Source organism: Polypterus senegalus, chromosome 18, assembly GCF_016835505.1.
Source record: "Polypterus senegalus isolate Bchr_013 chromosome 18, ASM1683550v1, whole genome shotgun sequence".
Taxonomy (NCBI): Eukaryota; Metazoa; Chordata; class Cladistia; order Polypteriformes; family Polypteridae; genus Polypterus; species Polypterus senegalus.
In genome coordinates, this window is record NC_053171.1 from 37971328 (window position 1) to 37995345 (window position 24018).

Below are 24018 nucleotides of genomic sequence, written 5' to 3' on the forward strand. Positions count from 1 at the left end.
TGCCTTGTGTTTGTATGCTGCTGCGACTCTGCCCAAGACCACCACTCCGCACGGTTGCATTGACCCCTCACTTCTACGCGGGAGGGATTTCTCTTATCTTATTCTTTAGAAGACGAGTCCACCTCCGTGTAACCGATGCACCAAAGTGAAGAGTTTTTATTCATTGCAGAGTATTGAGCTTCTTGGGTCTCTTCAGCCTCCGCTCGGATTATTCTGTGTAAACGATGTGCTTTTCTCTGTGTCTGTGTTTACTGTCCAATCTTTTTTCTGATTAAAACTAATCCCTAAAGTTCATATTTGTACATCCTGTGTATAATTTAGAATAATTCATAAATGCAGTTGCAAAAGTAAATGAACCCCAAAGCTCATTTGCTCGCTTCACCCACAAGTCAAGTGCCCCCAAGTCCCAACTCAATGAGCCAATCATCTCCGCGGTCTGGAGAGGAAAAGAACAGCAGAATTTATCAGTTTAGTGCAAGATGGGGTCCGAAAATGGAGACAACTCAAGACTGCAGTGGATCTGCTCAGATGTGGACCCCCCACAAGATCTCCAGAAGCAGCCAGCATGACAACACAAGCTCATGGGAAGAGAAAACCTTAATGCTCGAAAATGACAGACCACCGTGAATAATCCTGAACATTTTGTAAAATTATTTTCTGTGCAGATAAATGTAAAATGGTCAGAACCAAAAAAAAAAAGTCCCTTTGTTAATTCTAACACTGGATCCCTCCAAATAAGCTCAAGTATGGCAACAGATTTAGGCCCACTCATCTCTCCGTGAATTTGGGGTCGCACCTTTGTGTTTTGAGGAAGACCACCAGGCTCCTTGTGCATCAACAGGCAAAGCGTGGCTTATGAGGAAGAGGCTGTGGCTGTGTCAGCGAGACAACAATGAAGTGTCCAGTACGACTGAGGTGGGTTTGTAAAGTAAGAGGACAGACTGACGGCTCTCCATGTGTGAGGTTTGTGTGCCGTCATAGCCGCTTGTCTCTCTTAAATTCCTATTTAGTAAATATTTGAATACAAATTTAAAAGTGTGAAACGTGACACAAATTCCTTGATTTGGGTTCATTTTTTTTGAACAACTTTTTGTAGCGATTCAGGAGAAATGTTTTAAAGATCAATCAAATCATAACTTGTATCTTGTTTATCACAGCAGCATTTGTAACTAAAATATGTGCAGGCAGATTATGACTTGAGTTCCAAATACGGGGGACACGGAGTATGGGCAGAAGCCAGTGGGGCCCCCTGCTGTGGAGACTGAGTAAGGCCACTTGGTTTAATGTAAAAAGATGACGTTACGTTAGTCCACAAGTTAATCCACACCTCTTAAGGTGACGATGTTTTTACATTTTAAAATTTCACATTAACTTGTACCAGGATATGACTGCAGGTTGCTCACGTTTTCCTGGTCTGCTGGCACCTGCCGCGTGTGTCTGAGCAGAGCCGATGTTTTTATGTCGGATATCGGGGCCTTTGAGGAAACCTGCAGTTTGAGTTTAGCCCCTCAAGATGTGTTTGTTTTGTCAGCAGATAAACCCTTTCAGTCTGTAAGGGGGTGTCATAAAGCCCACCATTGTGCGTGGGTTTTTAACCATACAAGAGGAAGACTCTTCATTTCATCTAGAATACTTAAAGGAGTAATTCCTACGCCTTCCATAAAAATGTGAAAAGCTAAAAACAAATTAAGCTCAAGTAATTATAAATGTTTCTTCTTACGCCCCCCAGTAAGTCCTGCCAATGTTTTTCCTTTACATAAGCAGCCCATCACAATAACAATCAGGACCCTCAGATGTGCCCTCCACATACTTTGTTCAGCACCGGCCCTAAATCAGGACTGTGATGGGGAGATTTGGGGGCCTGCCGAGGGTCTTCCCATTTCAGTTTTTGAGTGTTTGCTCTGTTGAGTCTCCAACTGCACACCAAGACCAGACCTTGTGAGGGATGTGAGCGTGAAAGGAGCAGTCAGAGTTGGTGGTATAGCTGCCCGCGGTACTCGACAGAGACCACCTCGGTGCAGGGGCTGCTGTTGGACTGGGAGACGACACTAACGCTGTCCGCTACGACGTTTTTGTGTGTTTCTTATTCTCGCACAGCCAACTCAGGACACACGTGTCAGTTTGTCAGTATGGGTGGCTGTTGAATGACCGACAAAGAGTAAGACCCCCTGTGAATGAGCGAGCTCGGGTACCCCATGCCTGAGCAGAGAAGGGGGAAAGTGAATAAGGAGGGTGGCAGAGGTCTTCAGTAAGAGCAATGTGTGTTATAAATGCCCTGGACACAGGGAGGCTGCCTGTCAGTAATATTCTGCCCCACCTTAAGTCCCCTATAGTGCTCGGCAGGCCATGCTAGGATGTTATATACAGCGCATCCGGAAAGTATTCACCGCGCATCACTTTTTCCACATTTTGTTACGTTACAGCCTTATTCCAAAATGGATTAAATTAATTTTTTTCCTCAGAATTCTACACACAACACCCCATAATGACAACGTGAAAAAAGTTTACTTGTGGTTTTTGCAAGTTATTAAAAATAAAACAGAGAAATCACATGTACATAAGTATTCACAGCCTTTGCTCAATACTTTGTCGATGCAATTTTAGCAGCAATTACAGCCTCAAGTCTTTTTGAATATGATGCCACAAGCTTGGCACACCTATCCTTGGCCAGTTTTGCCCATTCCTCTTTGAAGCACCTCTCAAGCTCCATCAGGTTGGATGGGAATCGTCGGTGCACAGCCATTTTAAGATCTCTCCAGAGATGTTCAATCAGATTCAAGTCTGGGCTCTGGCTGGGCCACTCAAGGACATTCACAGAGTTGTCCTGATGCCACACCTTTGATATCTTGGCTGTGTGCTTAGGGTCGTTGTCCTGCTGAAAGATAAACCGTCGCCCCAGTCTGAGGTCAAGAGCGCTCTGGAGCAGGTTTTCATCCAGGATGTCTCTGTACATTGCTGCAGTCATCTTTCCCTTTATCCTGACTAGTCTTCCAGTTCCTGCCGCTGAAAAACATCTCCACAGCATGATGCTGCCACCACCATGCTTCGCTATAGGGATGGTATTGGCCTGGTGATGAGCGGTGTCTGGTTTCCTCCAAACGTGACGCCTGGCATTCACACCAAAGAGTTCAATCTTTGTCTCATCAGACCAGAGAATTTTGTTTCTCATGGTCTGAGAGTCCTAAAGGTGCCTTTTGGCAAAATCCTGGTGAGCTGCAATGTGCCTTTTACTAAGGAGCGGCTTCCACAGAGAACCTCTGGATCTCTGACAGAGTGATTTTTTGGTTACCTCCCTGACTTAGCCCCTTCTCCCCCGATCACTCTGTTTAGATGGCCGGCCAGCTCTAGGAAGAGTCCTGGTGGTTTCGAACTTCTTCCACTTATGGATGATGGAGGCCACTGTGCTCATTGGGACCCTCAAAGCAGCAGAAATATTTCTGTAACCTTCCCCAGATTTGTGCCTCGAGACAATCCTGTCTCAGAGGTCTACAGACAATTCCTTTGACTTCACGCTTGGTTTGTGCTCTGACATGAACTGTCAACTGTGGGACCTTATATAGACAGGTGTGTTCCTTTCCAAATCATGTCCAATCAACTGAATTTACCACAGGTGGACTCCAATTAAGCTACAGAAACATCTCAAGGATGATCAGGGGAAACAGGATGCACCTGAGCTCAATTTTGAGCTTCATGACAAAGGCTGTGAATACTTATGTACATGTGCTTTCTCAGTTTTTTTATTTTTAATACATTTGCAAAAATCTCAAACTTTTTTCACGTTGTCATTATGGGGTGTTGTGTGTAGAATTCTGAGGAAAAAAATGAATTTAATCCATTTTGGAATAAGGCTGTAACATAACAAAATGTGGAAAAAGTGATGCGCTGTGAATACTTTCTGGATACACTGTAGGTGTTGAGTTCAGACACGGCTCTGCACCTTTACATTTATAGACATGCAGATTCCCCTTTGACGTCTCAGGAAGTAAAGGCATTGGTGAGCCTCCTTGACGATACCTAAGATGGTTGTGCCCACCTCAGGCCATCACTGATGGTGAAAAGGTTGAAGCTTTCGATCATCTCCATGGCTCATGGCAGTGGGGTCAGTTTAATGAGCCCCAGGTACTCCAAAGACACATTTAGGAAATGAGAAGTGCAAAGGACGACCAAAAATGGTCACTCAGAAAGACAGGCATGGCAGACGTTGGGGGCGGGTGGGTGTTCACTGGTTTGAGATCCAGAAGGAAAGGAGCAATAATTTGATGGGGCTGCAGACAGAAGCAAATGAACTCCCTGCTAGCATCAAACAAGGACAAAACAGCAAATGTGTGTGAAGACGTCGGGTGGCGTGACTTTGTAGCTGCCAAGGACTTGGCTCTCACGGTCATCAAGCTGGGACTTCAGAGATAAACCTGAGTACATCTCACTGAGTCTTGCCAGGATGCCGATAGGCTGGAAGGCCACGAAGGAAAGAAGCAACTTCAGGCTCCTTTGTGGGACACATGTAGGGGAAGGGGTGATATTAGGGGGGCTCCATAGTTGTCTTCTGACAGAACCGCCTATGAAAATCAATGCTGAAATGAAATAATGGATCCTACTGTTGTGTGTTCTCCCTGTATGTGACAGTCTCTCTCTCTCTCCCCCCTGTTTTAGGTCTCATTGTACAAACTAGGCTGACGGTGACGAGAAGGACTGGCACAACGTTCATCGGCGGCCAGTGGGCTCCACACACGGCAGGGTCTGAAGTGACTGAAATCCAAGAAGGGGGCATTCAGTCCCAGGCGCACACACGTGTAACTCTGTGTTGGAAGGGAGGTGGGGGTCTTAGCATTCAGTAGCCCCCCCCTCCTTACCTGCTCCAGCTGTCTGCACACAGTTAGACACATTGGGGGGTTTGTATGACTGAATATCTTTTTTGTTTTTACTGTACACTGACTTGATGTGATTTTCTGCTGACCATGCAGCATTTTCAATATCGAGTGGAGGGACTCGCGGTGTTCACATGCGTTTGCTCCCAACTGTTTAAACTGGGATTGAAAAGCCTCTTGGCGGACATGTATGCAGTTAACTTTACAGGATTTCTTTTTTCTTTCCATCAATCGTGTATTTTTTAAATAAGCTGTATATACTAGAATCCTTTTAATAGATTGAATTTTAACTCCCCGCCCCAAAAGGAGTGTAAAAGACCTGCTGGCAAAGGTTCAAAAGTGAACACAAGTGCCTTGAAAATGGGGACCGAAATGCCACTTGAAGCCAGTTGGTCTGTTTGTACTTTACATTTCAGTACCGCGGTGTACACGTTCTGATTTGATTGGTCGCATTTCTTTCTGCTCCCTCCTGGTCCACGATTGGAAATCAGAATGTCTGCTCTGAAAGGATTTGCTGTTTCTTATGAATGACTTTGTAGTGTTCAGTTAGCTTTAGGATTTCAGCTGTGAAAAGATCAAGACGTCTGATGTACAGTAGATGACATGTGCAATATTACTGCAGGGACTGTAATGCCTTTTTAAACACTTTTGTGATTAACAAACAAAAGAATAATTGTTTTATTTCAGATGTAATTTTAAATAAAATTTAAAATTGTTCTTAATGGCATTCATTTAAATCAATCGGAGGAGAATTCTGACTTTTATTCCAACACTGAAACCCATTTGTGTTCATTTTTGACATGTAGGTCCAAAGAGTTCTGTGTCGTCTGCGAGGGTCCGCCGGACACCTCACGCTTCATGGATAGTCCAGTCAGGTCTCGCCTGTGATCAGGTTTGCTGCTCTCTTTTAACATTCAATTTTCTGAAACTAATTTGTGTCTTTTTAAAGAATCCCAAATGATACGTCAACAACCTCTCTATTAAAGATGTCTTGAAAAGGAAAGTTATTTTTGAGATATCTAGAAACGCCTTTTAGAGATTTCCACATCGGCTCACTTTTGAGATCACTGAACTGCATCTCCACAGAAGACCTCCTGTCCATTGTTCAGAGCAGCTCAAAATAGAAGTCGGCCCCATTCAAAAGATAAGCCGTTTCACAGCAAGTGGCTTTGAGACAACTCAAAATGGAAGGGAAGTTATTACAAGATAATGAGACAGACGCCCTTAGGGTATCTTTAAACGCACACACACACACACTTTGAGATGCCTGCTTGCCTGCCTTCCTTCCCCTCCGTGTACGTATGAGATTGTTATGGCCACCCCTTGCAGTGGATATCAACGCAATGGCTCTTCTGTTCAGTGTGTGTCTTGGTGAAGAACAACAGTGAGGGAAAAGAAATGGCCAGCACTGAGGGCAAATAAACTCTGACAGTGGGGTTTGTACAATTCTTACATTTTCTGTTCAAAACTGTTTTCACAATCATTGTTGATAAGCTTTATTATTTCAGATGATCCAAGAGTGTTTGTGATGATAAGAATGTAAGCAGTATGGCGTAGTGGGCAGGACAGAGGACTTTACTCCACAATGCTGCCTGCAGTCATTCCAGTTGTACAAATATTAACAATTATAAAATATCCAAGTCCAGTAAGTGACCTTCGGTAAAGGAGTCCACCAAATGTCATAATAATAGGACAACACCAAAATGAAAATCACATCACATTTCCTCACCAGATTTGTTGTGTTTGACCCCAAACTACTGTCGGTGAGGCTCGTCATCCACACACTTTATATCCATGGTAACAGTCGCCAAGGTGATGGCTACCACAGGGGGCCAATTTAGAGTCATCAATTAGCTTAAAATGCACAGTCCGCAGAAAACTACTGGGGAGAGCCCACCCTGCTACCACATGTACATGAATGCCCTTTGGGGGTCACACTTGTTCTTTACAGCAGCATATTTATGGGGAGAATAAACAGGCTGTAGCACCAGTTGGTAACACAAAAACCCCGAGTGTGGCCAAAACCATTTTCACTTTTAATGTAAAAAAAAAAATTGTCTGGAGTAATATTTTTAAAACAATGACAGTTTGTGATGATTTAGTGAAATATTCACTAAGTGACATTACATCATTTCTACAACAGCAAATCTCCTCTTCCTCTCATGTTCTCTACACTCTCTACAAAACGTGTTCTTCTACATTGAACAGAGGTAACAACAAAGTGACTGTCCTGTCTGTGACGTTAACATCTTGTTGTATCTCAAACGATCAAATCCATCCATCCGTCGTCCTCGGGTGGCCCTTGTTGGCTTCATATCCTAGCATGGGGATCCTCTGGTTAGACTTTGGGACTCCTCTATGATTTTCCGGTTGGCTCTTCCCAAATTCAGCACCGAGTAGCTCCATGCAGAGAAGCTGCAGGCTCAGGATGGAGTGGAGGCTGTCGTTTTCGTGTTGCTAGCCCCATTTTTTTACAGACATTATCTCTGCGTCGTTAAGTCATTCTGTTTTTGCAGCACCCTTTCCAGGTGAGCGCCGTTGTTCAGTTGTCACAATGAGGCCTTCCACGTAATGGGGTCTGTTTGAGTAATCTGAAGTAGGCCAGCATTTACCTTTTTGGTGAATTTTGTTTGTGGGTCTTGTTGAAGTTAACTCAGACTCTGATTAAACGTTACTACCTAGCATTAGAAGTCCATTTTGTTGTGTTGAATGTCCATGGGCCCACTGGGTGAGCCCTCTCAGTCCGCTAAAAACTTGGGGGTGTCATTCAGCAGCCATTTCGTTCCTTCTGCTGCAGTCTCTACTGAGCTAACTCAAGTAGGAAGCTTAAGACAGAAGAAGAAGTGTCAGGAACGGGAACGACTGGCAGAGCTGGTCACATTGAGCTAACGGCACCTTTCTTCGTTTGTTCATTTCTGTTTTTACCCAGACTGCTCTCAGCTGCACTTGCAGGACTTAACGATCATGTTGGAGAGCTGCTCCACCTTGGGAGTCCTTCCGACATAATAAAGAATAGTCAGCGGCTCGAGGTCCTGAGGAACACAACATGGCGAGGCAGATGCTTCCGGATTCAGAGTGTTGTAAAGGCCCAGTACCTGCAGGGAGAGGACAGCCGTTACACCCAGGGCACGGATTTAACAACAAACGGGCTTACTGCTTCTAATGGAAGAAGTGGCATTAATGTTGTCGCATGCATTCTTATTTCCATGTGTGACCAACAAGCACGTGTGAGACAGCAGTGCCACATCTGTACCTGGGGCTTCCTCTGCCTTTAACACACGTTGCAGAAAGGGCAGGATGATGCATCAGCCAAAGACGTGTCCACCACATGAGCACTGAAACTCGCCCCTAAACTGCCTTATCTCCACACGAGCCCCAGAGATAAACCCGTTACCCTTCAGAACAGGAGCGGACACGTAAAGCGGTTTTAACTGTTGAATGGTGTAACCATGTGGCAAGAAGCCATGGCAAGGAAGCAAATGGACCAAATTTTTTTTGCTCGGTCTTTGATTGCTTGCCAGTGGCTTTACCGTGTGCTGAACTAACAAGAGTGTCATGCAAGACTGAAAGCCATGACCGACACAACAGTAGGCCATAAAGTGGACCTTGGGCATGGGCCACATGCTGTCTCAGTCCAGGTGACAGAGGATGGGGCTCGATTATTGAACACAAAGAGAACAGGAACACTGCACACGTCAAGGGAGGCGCTGCCCGCGGAGTGGCACCGCTTCCCAGGTGCCAAGGCCTGCTGTTCCCATCCAAATCCTTTGTAACAGAAATGATACTGCATGGCCTCCAGCTACAGAGGACTCAGAAAAATTCAGCATATTCATGTTCACATTCTGCACACTTTAATTTTACATTGTGACACAGTAACCCATAATAACAAAGTGACGGAAGGTTTTCAGAAATGTCTGCCAATTTAATAAAAATAAAAACCCTGAAATCTCCCATTCATTTACATATTCAGAGCCTTTGCTGTGGCACTCCGCATTGTGTGCACTGTTTGCTTTAAGTTTACTTGAGATGGGACCAGAACTTGCCTGGAGTCTGGTCTGCCTGTGGCAAACTGAAACAACTGGACACTACTGACACAGGCACAACAAGGCCCACAATCCATAGCACACGTCAGAACGAAAACACAGCCATGATGTCCAAGGAACTCTCTGTGACCTCCACAATTAAACTGTGATGAGGCATAGATCAGGACAGACTTTGAGCCTGCTGGGAGCGCAACAGGTCTGGCCAAACTAAGTAACTGTGCGAGAAAGGCCTGGGTCATGGAGGTACTCTAACACAGCTACAGAAGTCCTCTGCTGAGACGGGAGTAGGTGTTGGAAGGATGGCCATCTCAGCAGCACTCCATCAGTCAGATGGAAGCCACACTTCAGTAAAATGCACATAACAGCCCACTTGGAGTTTAGTAAGGACTTGGAGAGCAAGAGGAGAAAGAGTTCCTGGTCTGAAGAGGCAAAAGCTGAAACCTTTGGGCAGTGCATCTGACAAAGACCGGGCACTGCCCATCAGCTGTCTATCACCACCCCTACACTGAAGATTGTGGTGGCAGCATCACACTATAGGGGTGCTTCTCAGGGACAGGAAGCCAAATACAGAGAGGTCTTTGACGAAAACCTGCTCCAGAGTGCATGTGACCTCAGATTGGGGTAAGGGTTCACCTCTCGGCTCAACAGTGTCCTTGAATGGCCAGACCAAAGCCCAGCCTTAAACCCCATTAAACGTGTAACGAGACTTAACAATGGCAGTTTACAGACGCTGGCCATCCAGTCTAAAAGCTTGAAAGGATCTGCTAAGACAAATGGGATGAACTGCAGGTGTGCAAAGCCTGAAGAGACTGACAACAAAGGCGACTCCAAGCTGGAACTGCTGCCGAAAGGTACAAAGTTCTGAATTAAGGGTTCAAATTCTTATATACATGAGATTTCAGTGTTTGATTTGTAGTAAATTTGGTAATGTTTCTAAAAACACGTTTTCGCTTTGTGCTTATAGGTAGAGTGTAAATTAATGGTCAAAAATTGCAAATTTATCAATTTAAAATAAAAATTGCAACACACAGTGTGCAGAAACTGAAGCAGTCCGATTCCTATCTGAATCCACTGCATGTGCTTTTAGATGGCAACCCGCCTAAACGTGAAGTGCTTTGTGCAGCAAGCACTACAGTTAAAATGCTCATGTGCCACTCCATTCGCTGAGGCACGGGCGCGGGGACTCGGGTGAAAAAGAAATGAACTAGATTCATTCAGGCTGATGAAGGGGTTGCCATTTCAACTGACATAAGTAAAGGCCTGATGTTAAGGCAAGAAATGAGAGGTCTGGACCACTAGGGAGCCACCTTCAAACGGAGTCTCTTAAAGAGGACAGCAAGTCCACCTGACCCTGCTTCTACCCACCCTGCTGTGCGTCGTGTCAGCACTCCTCAGATACGGACATGGGCCCGAGCAGAAATTAGCATAGTATCCTTTGGGCTCATGAATCCATTTCCAGTCCAAGTCCTGACGAAAGTCAATGTAGAGAGGACGAACACAGCAGTTCTCTTCATAATTCCTGGAAATCAAAGCACAGAGATTTCAGTGAGGATTTGTTGGGTGGAGTACTTCAAGAACCCAAAAAGGATCTCATGAGGACCGCACGTGCTGACTGGGATAGCTTAACAGAAATGGCGGAAGTGTAGTTCCAGTAACACCAAACCATCTCACAGCTGGGCATCTTGTTTCAATGAAATACTGAGTCCTGTCTGAAAGAACTCGCTTCTGCCCCTATCTGTGTATGGAGGTGTGCCTTAGCGGTACAGGAAGATGGCTGCCCTCTTATCTCAACCAAGTGTTTGATGGTTGGATGGGTTTTTCCAATAAAGCACCCTGATCAGGCTTTTGGGGAAGGAAACCAAGACAGTACTCTGAAACAGGTGGTCTCACTTGGCTGTCAAAATCAATCCTCCATGAGTGTGTCGGCAGGCCTGTATGATAAGCCTGCAGAGAAGACCTTGGGGTGTCACTATGACTGCCACTTAATTCTAATGTCAAAAGACTTGATGTGTATAATGTTAGCATTTGAGATCAACTGGGACAGGGGACACCCAGTCACAGCCCATAAAGGAAATGAGGAATGTAAACGGGGGCTGTGTCCATTTCCTACCTGTACTCTGATGAAGAGAGTTGGAAGGGCTGACACATTTCATGCACCTGATGGCCTACATTAAGTGGTGTAAATGACCAGGAGGATCTCTTGTTGGTGACTCCAGGAAAGTTGAGGTGCCTGGCCGTTATACAGCAGCTGGTTGGGTTGTGCTTGGTGCTTCCTTTCAGAGCAATACCAACATGCAGGCCACATATGTCATTTTAGTTATTTTTTCATCTGTACTATTGGAGGAGGGATTTGTCCTGGTCTTTTGGTTTCCTCCATCAGTACAAAGACATGCAGGTTGGCGATGTTAAATTATACCCTAATGGGTAGCTCTGTCTTTTTGACTACAATGGGCTGTCCTCCATAACCAGTGTTTCCACCTTCTGCCCTATGCTTGCCTGGATAGGCCCCAGTTTCTCTGTGACCCCAAGAAGGATAAACTGGGTTTAGATGATGGATGGAGGTTGTGGCTGTGTTTGCATATGTGAACAAAGTCACCTCTGTCTGCTGTACATGGAGAAAAGAACTGTAAGTGGTTCAGCTGTTTTGGATCTTAATGGATCTGCACTGTTTAACCTCCTTAGCATTACATTTGTTTCTCAAAAAACATAAAAAGCACTGCACGTTTTGGCTTGAAAAATGAATGATAATATGAAATGAACAATAATGATGATGCTAATATAGTCAAATTGGGTCTTTTGTGTGGTATCTTTGAATGGAAAAACTGGTTAGGTGTACCGTCATTTACCCAACATAACAGTTTGTCTCAACAACAATTCTTTTGAGCACAAATAACTTCAAGGAAGTACATGGATCTTGGCTGTCAATGTTCACTTTTACTCCTGGCTGCCCCACAGAATCAAAACGAGGTGCTGCTGGGTCAACAGAAACCCAAATATGAGCGTCACTTTCGGATTCATCAGAATCACTTTTGGTTTCACTGTCTGAAGACACATTCACTTCGTCATCACTGTCACAACACACACCTGGGCTGCTGAAAAACGTTTCTTACGAGATGCTATTATGAGGCTAGTAGATGATGCGTGACCATCATTGCCTGCTTAATGCTCTGGCCTGACGTTTTTGTAAGACATACCTATACCGTTGCTTTAAGTAACGCTTAGTACTAACACTGTTAGCACTTTTACAGTCCGAGATATCCGTGCATCCTAATTCTTACTACGCAAGACGCATCTGTACAGTTGCCCGAGTGACACTTTGGGACGAGGCTTTTAACACCGTTCTCACAGCAAGAGCATCACTCAGGTCTAATGCTAAGGAAGATAAGAGGCTGACGTCACTACACTTTTGCAAGGAAGCACTGAAGTTTCTGAAAAGGTTAAGAATCCCGCCAAAGTTGGAAAAGCCCCTAGGCTATAAATGGGTCTGGTTTTTCATGGATTCTTGTTCCGTATTAACAAAGAACGGCTTTCCAGGATTGTAATTGGACAGCTGCCTCCTGCATGATAACACATACTCATTGTATTTGCTGATCATGTGACCCTAGTGGTATAGTTAGAGAGCCTTACGAAAAGCAGTAATTGGTGTCCAACGCCCGCTTCCTGCGATGGCCATTGGCCTGGCTGGTGAGCCGATGAGGTGGGAGCATCATGAGGATGAGATGAGGGTAGAAGTCCTTCCGCTTCTGTAGTCGCCCCAGATCTCCTCGGCCGTGCTCTTCATATTCTCCATCTACACCTGTGAATTACAAAAGTAATTTCCGGTTTATTTTTAAAAGATGTACTTGTAAGACTCGGGGTGACATTTCACATTTTTCAAACCGGTTTAGCACTTGATTTGGGTGACATTTACTCATAATTTACAAGCCTCAGGACTTAGATGAATCGCCTGCAGTCAAACCTGCAAGCAGATTTTGTTGGTCATGTATGGTAAGAAATGAAATGGTGAAAATACCAGAAAAGTTTGGTTTCACAGGTACAAAGTGAAATGTGTCACTCAACTACAACAGGATTTGCACTGGAGGGTGCACTGGGCACTCTCATTATTCTCTGTTCCCCTTTCTTCTCTGCTGTGGGTTCTCAATGTAGTGCCTGATGTTGGCAAACCCATCACTCTGCATCTGTTCAACCTGCTGGAGTAAATATGTACCCTCTGTTGGCCTGAACAAGGATGGTCTGTGTCTGGGAGGCCTCACCAACAGAGCTCCATTACTTTTAAAAGGCTTGGCTTCCACCATCAACCATAATGCTCTTAACATCCATTCAACGATGCGAAAGTGCCAGCCACATCATTCTCAGAAACAAGAGCTTCAGACATTTCCTGCAGAAGACACTCAAGTTGTCCTGGTAAAGTAAGTAAGCATTCTGCCTCACTTGGCCTCTAATGGACCAGGAAAGATGTTTACATGGTGCTGGACACCCAGTATTGGCATTCATGTTATATTCCTGTTGTTTTTTTGCTAATATTGCTCCACTGGGTAGTGGAAGCCCAGAGATGTGTGTTTCAGTGACGGCTCCAGAAGATGGAGTGCTAGTTAGAGGTAAAAGGGTGAATGAAGGCGTTTGGAAAGCTTTAATTGTTTTTCCACTCCCTGAATCCTCTTAGACCACTACAGGGTCAAAGACCCTACTTCAGCAGCATCATGTCCAGGGTACCAGTCCATTAGAGAGCATACTTACTGCATTCATGCCTGGCCATCACAGTTGTCCATAAAGTGAATCTACATCGCTTTGGGACATGAGGGAACCCTCAAAAGCAGTGCCCATGTTAGAATGTATGCTATTTTCATATGCAAATACAAGTTTCCGAGTTGGGAATTCCATGTGATTGTCCAAAAAGCTTGAAGCCACAAATCGGATAATTTGGTGAAAACAAAGCTACCCAAATTTTCCAAGCTGTGACATAATGATGACCTTTTACCTTAGTCAACCGTGTAAAATAAATATAACTTAGTCAGCAAGAAATGTCACTTTTGTTTTCAGTTTCATTCAGACTGAAGTGATACACATTTAATACATCTAGTGTGTCCTTTACTTTCACCAAAAAAGTTTACCTTTAATTGTTTGTTTTTTTTTTGCAAACCAAGTAATACATTGACACCAACCTACCGCATATTCACATGAAACATCACAGCTCGGGAACTATGAATAACCCAATGGCTCATGAATGCAGCACTGAGCCCCAGCCTGTGCAGAACACCTTGAACCATGTGACACGTGTGAACAGCTGCTTGGTCTTTATAGACACAACCATGATGTCCACATTGTGCAAGCACACAAACAGGGAACCGAGGTACATGAGGAGACAAACAAACAATGGTGTAAGACCAAATATGCATACCAATGTAAATTTTAAACCAAATAAGTGCAAAAATAAAATACATGAGTTGGAGTTGTATGCTGCTGAGCACAGTTATGATATTTTCCCAGTAATTGAAACCTGGATAAACAACTGTTATATAAAATGGTGACCAGGCAAATCCAAGCCACTATAGGCCAGTAAACTTAACTTGCATCACAGATAAATTAATGGAAGGAATTATTAAGGAAAGATTAGGCAGCACATGGCATGGGTTCAGAAAAGGGGAGGTCATTTTACTAACATGCAGGAATTCAATGAGAAAACAACAAATGGGTATGATCAAAGTGGAGTATATTATATTATTTTTCTGTACTTTCAGAAAGCATCTGATAAAGTGCCGCATGAAAGGTTGGGCATCAAACTAAAAGAGATGGGAGTTCGGGGTGATGTTTGTAGAGGAGTTCAGAATTGGCTCAGACACAGGAAGCAGAGGGTTATGGTGCAAGGAACCTCATCAGAACTGGCCAATGTTAAGAGTGGTGTTCCACAGGGGGCACTGCTGGGGCCACTACTATTTTTAATTATATATATATATATATATATATATATATTATATATAATGTATAAATGATTTAGATAGGAATATAAATAACAAGCTGCTTAACTTTGCAGATGATCTACAATCTTGAATTATTGCAGAGGCATTTGGACAGCATACAGGCTTGGGCAGATTTATGGCAGATGAAATTGAATGTCAATAAATCTAAAGTATTAGACATATGAAGTTAAAATGTTAGGTATGAATACACAATGGGTGGTCTGAAAATCAAAAGTACACCTTATGAGAAGGCCTTAGGAGTCGTAGTGGACTCAACACTGTCAAGTGCCACATCGTTCTGAAGCCATTAAGAAGGATAACTGAATGTTATTCTAATTACGAGGAAAGTTTCAAAGAGCTGACCCTTTTCAGTTTAAGAAAAAGAAGATTAAGGAGACATGACTGAAATGATTAAAGTTATAAAGAGAATTAGTACAGTGGATCAAGACTTATTTTAAGTGGAGTTCATCAAGAACACGGGGAGACAGTTGGGAACGTGTGAAGGGTAAATTTCACACAAACCTTAGTATGCTTTTCTTCACACATGAAACCACAGACACCTGGAATAAGCCACCAAACAGTGTGGTAGACAGCAGGGCCCTCATGTATAATGCTGCGTATAGAATTCACACTAAAACATGGAGTTCAGACAAAAGTGGAAATGTGTATACGCACAAACAAATTGAGATGCACAAAACTGCACGGGGTGAGGCTGCCATGAAAATATGTTAGGTTTTGCGCCAAGTTTATTTTTTATACCACACAATGTCAGTGTGGAAATAGGCATACACAACATTTTTGTGTGTACGTATTGTTTCTGCATGAAGCCCTAGGACTTTAGGGATTTCAAAACTTTTGCTATTTTGGAAGTATTAAGGGGATAGGACTGGTGAGTTTTGTTGGGTTAAATGGCCTGTTCTCATCTAGATTGTTCTGATGTTCCAATGCTGTAATAGTAGTAGCTCACAATTCCTAAAATGATGTTGCTGCTGATGTGCTTGTGACTTTCTAATTGGCGATGACCCAATATCCTCCCAACTTCCTTTTACATTTGTAATCATATGTACTGTTAACCACCATACTTTTGAAAGTAACACCACTGCGCAGGTGTACTGCTCTTTGAATGGTAGGAAAGAAAGTGACCACAGGGGCAGCAACATAACAGTATCCTCTGCTCCAGCCCCACACTTGAAAACAGTCAGTCCCCTACGCAGCCTTACCGTGCCAGCCAGCAAGAGAAGATCGGAAACCATGATATAATGTGCTCTAGCTGTATCTAAAACAAAAGCTGAGAAAAATGATACCAAATGTCTGCATGAATCTCACATCATCAGATTTTCGAAAGCACACTATAAACACAAGCAGCTTCAAAGGGAACTCCGCAGTTCACATCTTTGTCTCCAAACAAGAAAAAGTAAAAATCTCACATTTAAACCAAAGACCTGTAAGAAAACCTGGGGTGTCTGTGTTTTAACTTGCGGATGGATAGCAGGGGCACGTCTGGTAACCAGTCTGCCTTGGGCGGGGTGCTTGGGTTAGGAACAGTGTCATACCTTTGAACTTGACCTCCAAAACTTCGTTGATGTTGTCACTGATGTCCCCTTTCGGGTGGAACATGTGGCAGGGGCAGTGCACACGGATTTCCAGCCCAAGGTTGGTCTCTAGAAAAATAAAGCAAATCGTATGGTTAACAAATGTGAAGGTGACTGCTTTGTACCATAATCTGCCTCGATTGTAATAGCAATTTAAAAAACACAAACCTGTACAAACGAGGAACCTGTGAGACTAAAAGGCAGACATCGTCTCTCTTGTGGCAGAGGCTGAAGATGTAGCTTCAGGATAAAAGAGTGGAGCCTCCCCATCATATATGTAAAGAAAGTGTGTCAAACTTTTAATCTGAGCTTTACACTCCTCTCCCTCATGGCCTGTAACTCTTCAAGTCAGGCAAGTCACGTTCAACATGTAGCCAAGCCCATTTATCTTTTTACATTTTTTTCTTTTCTCTGTTCCTCTACCTCTGTTTTGATCTCTCCATTTAACTGTACTGGCGGCACATGTATGCTTTGTGTTATTGCTGGAAAGAAACACATCCCAGTGTGCATCATCTGATTAGGCCTTTGTGGGCTGACACGCTTCTTCTTGTACCAGGCGCGTTTCTTCTTTTATCCCCCCAGCTGAGTAGTTTTTCTCTGCCCATTGAAATGCTTGACTGCACACATGTATGCCTCTTTCAGTGTAGCCTTCATTAACTGGTGAAGGTCTCTTCTTTATTTTGCTCACAGAAGCCTATTTCTAGTTGTGAGCTCATCAGTAAACTGTGCTTCATGTACTTGAGTGTTTTTAAAAAAGTGTAGGGGTGCTAGACTTTACTGCCCACAGTGCAGGGCGGGCCTCCCTTGCTCACCTGCTCAAATATGATCTGCGCCCTCCTCCCCATTTTAAAATGACTGTCATTACAAGGATGATAATTATACGTGGAAAATGCAGATCAAGTTGGACAAGTGCAGCAAAATGTAAATTATAATGATGAGGTGTAACTTGTGAGCATCAAGAAGCATTGGCGTACACTAACACAAGGCAATGTGCTCAAGCATTTAAAGAGTTGACGTTACTTCCTGCTCAAAATGTACAAAGCATTAATGACAGCACCTACTCGTGTAATTGTGTGCGATTCTGGTCACATCATGCCCTGGAAGGCCAGCTGTGTGCATCAACTAAAGTGACCATCCAGTTCCAACAGTCTTGACCACAAAAGATGAAACACGAAACAGGATTCACATTTTTAGAATCCTTGTATACATCAGCATATTGACTGTAATGGAAACCTACACTTGAGGATATTGATGAACAACAGAAGCCAGAAATGCATCTTATTCGAGGTTAGCAGATTCGGGAATGAGGTGCCCAGGCATGCAGAGTAGTTGAAGGGGACATTTTGCTCATTTACACTAATCTAACATTTATTTATTTATTTGAAAGCATCTTGCACATCACTAGTTCACAGTACTGCTGTTTTCTAATTTCACCACTGGCAAGTGAAGTGACTTATGGAAGCCACACTGGCCATTACTGACCGGAGTTGAACCTTGAGCTTTACTGTCCAAATGGTGAAGGTCTTCAATCCTCAAAAGCTCCAGTATTGGTGGCTCCTAAGGACAACTGTGCCAACGGCGATGCTATGATTTTAAGACCATTAGCTAATGAACCGAGTGTGATGGAGTCACTCTTCTACTCATTTCTGAGCAACAGTATGACGACAACACAATACAAAACTAACACGGAACTGGAACGGCAACCGTGTTCCTGTGTCATTGGTGTTGCATATCATGTAGAATAGCGACAGTGACGACATAATGAAACTGAACAGTTGGAGTGTCTCACCACATCCTCACTAATGGATCAATGAAATTAAAACACAATTTCAAAAAAGCTACAGTTAACCAATTAAAAGCCAGTAGTGAACCAGTAAAATGATGAAGATGAGAGACAAGGAAGACAAATAAACACGGATGCCAGCCCCAGCTGTCAAAAAAGGGAGGGCAGGCTTGAGAGATGTGTGAGTTGTGTGTCCCTCTCATCCTTTACATAAAATGACATTTTTCTTTCAGCAAACCCGACACAAATCGTAGTCCTCCCACTCCAGTTACTTGTCATAGTGTGCTATAATTTAATATTTGACATGGGACTCCTGCTGTCCAGCTTCATCCCCATTTCAATCAATCAATCAATCAACATTTATTTATATAAGCACATATTCATACAAAAAAATGTAGCTCAAAGTGCTTTACAAAATGAATAGAAAAATAGAAGACACAATAAAAAATAAACATAAGTCAACATTAATTAACATAGAATAAGTAAGGTCTAATGGCCATTTGCCAGCCCATCCGTGATCCCGGCACTAACCTCTGTAGGTGAGCCACTCCTTAACGGTCTCAGTGACATCGAAGGATATCCACTCCTTCTGACCTTTCGTCAAGACGTTCTTTCCACTGATGTATCGATGCTTTGGTATGTGATTATCAGTCTTCAGGATCTGAAAAGAAGAAAAGGAGCATTGTTATTGCAGATCATGCTGTGTTCAGTTTGACACAGGTCACACAGGATCTCGTCCATAGCTGTGATCTTTGAGTTAACATCTCCAAGGACAATAACACAGGTGTCACATAATAGTGTGTGCAGCTCCAATCAATCAATCAATCAACATTTATTTATAAAGCACATATTCATACAAAAAAAATGTAGCTCAAAGTGCTTTACAAAATGAATACAAAAATAGAAGACACAATAAAAAATAAACATAAGTCAACATTAATTAACATAGAATAAGTAAGGTCCGATGGCCAGGGTGGACAGAAAAAGCAAAAATAAAATCTGTAGGGATTCCAGACCACGAGACTATCCTATTGGCTCTAGAAGCAGATGGCAGGTTTGCTAGGCACCTGCTGATTGGATGTTAGACATTAACTGACTGATCACATGTTCTCATGAAGAATAGCTCAATGATGTCCAGAGAGACTGCACAGTGGCATTCAATATTCAAAAGTTAGTATGTGAATGAATCTGGTAATTTCCGAGCTTACTATATATACTGTACACAGTGCACTATCTGCTGGCAATAGCTGGACAGGCCATGTGCTAAATTTGAAAGGCGTGCCATGTGTGTAGACTAGAAGGAGGCGGCAGCAGTGTCTCACATGGTTGAAGCACACAACAGGCCTATGAGAAGTGCCAAAGAGATGACCAGCTGGTAAGAGGTTTCCTAAGCTCGGGAGACCCTCCAAATGACACAGCACCTACCTAGCAGGAGAGGTCCTTAACATGTCAGTGGGCAATGTCGATACTGGACACAAGAGAGCAGTTAAACCCAGTCTTTGGACAGTGTTTCTGGACAGAGACTGAGGCCTTGAGGGGTTGGGAGGATGTGTTCCCAAGTACCGAGAAGTACAATTCTATTAGTTTAAAAATGAGGATTGGCAGGTAGGTAGCAGCACACAGTCCAGGGACCTCATGTCTAAAGCTTGCGTGCAAAAAATAGGCTTGAAATGTGCGTACGTAACTTCCCATGCAAATGTCGGGATTTATAAAAGAAAACTTGAAGGGTGAACGTTGGTATATTTACAGCAGCTCTGACACATCCAGACTCAACATTTGTGAGGAACAAAGAAATGACAACACCCCTTATCAAACTGGGAAACCGAGCTAAACCAGCTAAAGGAAAGCTCACACATATAATAATTCATATTACTGAGCCATTATTATAATGTGCATTGATGTGACAAATTACAGTACATGTCAAATGTGACAAAGTGATGCACAGACTGTACTGTACTTTAGGCCTATGCTATGTACTTGCACTGAATAACTTTTTTTGGTTTTTCGTCAGTTTTTATATCGGCTTCCTGCTGTCACTTGTCAGAGAACTGGGTGTCAGGTCAGGAATATCTCAGCAAAGCGTCAGTCTGTAATGCCCTCTGTGCTGGACCATTCACTGACAGACGAGTCACTATATTTTGTTTTGTATGTCGTGGGTGCACATACATAAAACATAACCGGTCTTTGCCAGCATAGAAAATAGGGTCCTGTTCTGCTAACCTAATCAGAGCAATTTACTTTTCTCATGTTGCAATAACAGCATCTAGCAAGAAATAGACAAGTCATCTGTGATGCCAAGATGTGGCTGACTAATGTGATGGCTCGGTAGTTTGGGTCAGGCCATGGTTGATTACTTTTGAGGCAAAGTAGCTTTGGCAGACGTGATGGTGCTGTACGTGGTGAATGGCTCGTTGGTAAGGTAACTGGCTGAACCTTCAGTGTTTTTTATGGCCTATGCTATTCATTGTAACAGCGATCATGCCAGGTCAATCACATGTGCCAGGTGATAGCGGCTACTCAAACACACACTGTCACCTTAAGCCTTTCCCACACCCCAGGTCACAGAGGAGAGGTGCTGTAATGCTATGCTTCATCGTGCTCTCTCAGTTGCAGAGCACAGCCTGATACTCCTGAATTCAGGTGCCGGGGTCTTCGTATGTCTGGTGGGAGAGGCTGCTCTGCCAGCCAGTGATAATCTACAGCATTGGCAGCATACTGTATGTATGAATGAGGATGATTAGCCTGCTCCATATATGAATGTTTCAGGGTGGCGTTCGAAGTGCGTTCACGTACACACATTTACAAAGTGATTGCGGTTTATGAAGGGTAAACTGCGTAAAAATGTGCATACTCCAGTTTTTTTTTTTTTTTTATATATCTTATTTTTTTGGCATATGCATTTTCCTGTTTTTATCACATACACATAATTTTCACACTCGAATCCAATCCAAATTTTATTAATGAGGACACAGGGCTGGACAGAACTGGACCAAGTAGCCCCTTTATGGTAGTCAGCATTTCAGTTTGGAATTTTTCAAGTCAAAGTTATTTCTTCACAATCACAGTATATATTAATGCGCCACATAAAATCGTGTTCAAAAGTGAAGCGTTTAACATTTTTAAAATACTTTATCTATTCTTGCACATTTTAATAGGGCTTAAGGAAACCAAGGTCCAAACATGAAAAAGGTTTAAACTTATCATATACTGTATGTCCACTATGAAGCAGCAAAAGTTTTAAGAAAACATGCCTTCTGTGTTTATGAGGCAAGTTGAGCAGGAACAGACTGCAGGTCCATAAATGTGCCATTCTAGTGGGCACCTTTATTCGTTACAGATGAACCCCCCCACCCCAAGTGAGTGACTGTGGAGGTTTGCCCGCAAAGGTCTACATAAATCCACAATCAAGATAACAGAATTCTAACACTTGGCTGCAAAAGTTCATGACAACAGTTTTTTGGGGGCATAACCCACAGGAGTTTCCTTGACTTCATGTGCCTATGCCAATCCAACCTCCTAATGTTCTCATTAACCATTGGGTCTTCATTGAATATTTCCTGGTAATTATGAAATACTTCTAAAGGCATCTTGGGTGTCAGCAGTCAATTTCAATTCATTTCTTTACATTTCCATATACTGTACATATAAGTGTCTTAACAAGAGGAGACTCACTTGGGGTCCAAGTCCAGATGTAAACTGCAGGATCACAGTTTTAAAGCTCAAAGTCCAATTTCTAGGAATTAAGTTTATCAAAATAATATTTGTGATGAATAAGAAACTACTGAGAACGGTCCCGGTTTACCTTGCACAGAACTAGCAGGCCACCCTGTGTGGTGGGAGGCTCAGCTCAGATCCCCCAGCTATTCGTCTTTTTCGATGATCCTAATCTCATAAGAGTCTCAAGGGTCCCTGTTCTCACAGTAAGAGCAACAGGCCTGATAGCTCCCATAATGTTCTGGGGAGATAAGAACTGGCCTTTAAATAGAACAAACAATTATCCAGTTTCCGCTGCAGTCCGGAGACATTTGTTGCTAGCTTGATGTGCACTGGGGCGGATTCCCCAGTTAGGGTGAAACAATTCTGTCTTGTGTCTGTCGTCACTGAGCTTTCATTCCCAGCAACTAAAATGTGACATCACTCTTGGTGGGTGACAGCAAATACCAGAAAAGACCAGGAAATAAAAATTTGCTGCCAGAATGTGTCTACAGAGAATTCAACCAATTAGGAGCCGCCGTTTATCCCGATAAGCACATTTTGGGGATATGGCAAAAAAAAACAAACAAAACACAGACACAGAACTCCATGACTCTAGGACTTTGGGACACTATGCTGGCCACCATACATTACAGGCGTCGCGTACAATTGGCTCCGTCTGCTCTTGGAAAGCAGGCAATTACACTACTCTGTGGGCAGTTTCCAGACCAGGCCACCATAACTCCCTGAAAATTATTTGTAGCGCCTTTCCATGATGAATGGACTCTGAATTCATTAACTCGTATTTCAAACTCACTCATTTCTTTTCAGGCTTATGGAAGGCAGGAGCCTTTGTCAATGAGGTCTGGTCATTGCAGGGACAAAGACACACATCTATATGTGGTTTTTATAACTGGGCACTACAGTAAGTGAATAAGTTATTCAGTAATTGGACACACGAGATCAGATCTTCCCCCTATCCTGTACCCTTCATGCAGGTGCCACCACCTGGGTGAACTCGGCCCTTCATTAGCTTGGAGACCTCCTGGTGTGGCCTACAGTTATAAATAACCTTCAGCTGTAGTGCAGCAGCGGGGCCTGTGCGTCACACTCATGTTGTCAGTTCATAACGGGCTCCATTTAACGGGTCGAATATTTTCATCGAGTTTGTGAACTCCGTTGCATCTCTTTACCAGATGTTACAAGCACATCTGCAAATGGCATTAGGACTCGAGGGTCACTTCTGAATTCCTGAATTGTTCTGCTCTTTCCAAGGAGGCTTCTGAAAGGTTCAGGACATAAGGTGTAATATTTATGTATTTTTTTTCTCTCAAATACAACAGGGTTTCTGTTTCATATGCTTTCAGATTTGGGTCTGCCGACTCCCCCAGAAAATGGCACGCCGCAAAAGAAGTCGAGAGCCCAGTGTCTCAAAGACAGGAAATTATGGAAACTGATCACTTGCAGCCTGCCGGCTGGGGTTTCAACTGGAAAATGCTAGAAGGTATCCCCATAGGACAGGTGCATATGATTCCCAGCTTAGATGTGTCTGATCGGCTCTGCCCTGCACCCTAAATCCATGAAGAAGCTTAACGGATTTCATACATGCACGCCCACGCCGATATAAAAATACATTTCAATCCCAGATAATGATCTTTTTCCCAGAAATTGTCTGCAGTTGGCAGTTTAACAATTAAACCCTGGCATTGCAGGCCAAGAGCTGCTTTTGAATCTCATTTCCTTATCCAAGCGTTTTTTGCTTCTGCATCCAGTCACTTATATTCATGTACCTGCAGATGGACTGCTACAGCTTTTCAATGAATCGACTGTGGCCTCCGTATGGCTGATATCTTTCAATAGGAGTGAGCGAGGACAATTACTGGAGCAACAGGAGAGCCAAGCCAGCAAGGGCAGGAGCACCATATCCAAGTCAAACATTTTATGAACCTAACTGAATCTCAGGGTGCTGGCACCTATCCTGAAGATACTGGGCACCAGGCAAGGACCAGCTGTGGAAGGGACTGATATGGCACTCTTTGGGACAGTGTCACTGCACTACAATACACAGGCACATACAGTAAGACT

General features: G+C 43.4%; 2 protein-coding genes across 3 annotated transcripts in view; one reads left to right on the top strand and one right to left on the bottom strand.

The window, feature by feature from the left end:
* Positions 1 to 5160, top strand: part of ttll5 (tubulin tyrosine ligase-like family, member 5) — a 311958-nt gene extending 306798 nt beyond the window's left edge. For both annotated transcript variants that reach the window (XM_039741240.1, XM_039741241.1), the window contains one exon: positions 4651 to 5160. In XM_039741240.1, the coding sequence (XP_039597174.1) occupies positions 4651 to 4669 (19 nt within the window). In that variant the 3' untranslated portion in view covers positions 4670 to 5160. The remainder of the gene's footprint in view (positions 1 to 4650) is intronic.
* A 1173-nt stretch (positions 5161 to 6333) lies between these two features.
* Positions 6334 to 24018, bottom strand: part of tgfb3 (transforming growth factor, beta 3) — a 44740-nt gene continuing 27055 nt past the window's right edge. Inside the window, exons 3-7 of the mRNA XM_039741242.1 lie at positions 18772 to 18901; positions 16419 to 16526; positions 12536 to 12704; positions 10274 to 10427; positions 6334 to 7960 (exon numbers count right to left, since the gene is read on the bottom strand). Coding sequence (XP_039597176.1) covers positions 7802 to 7960; positions 10274 to 10427; positions 12536 to 12704; positions 16419 to 16526; positions 18772 to 18901 — 720 coding nt within the window. The 3' untranslated portion in view covers positions 6334 to 7801. The remainder of the gene's footprint in view (positions 7961 to 10273; positions 10428 to 12535; positions 12705 to 16418; positions 16527 to 18771; positions 18902 to 24018) is intronic.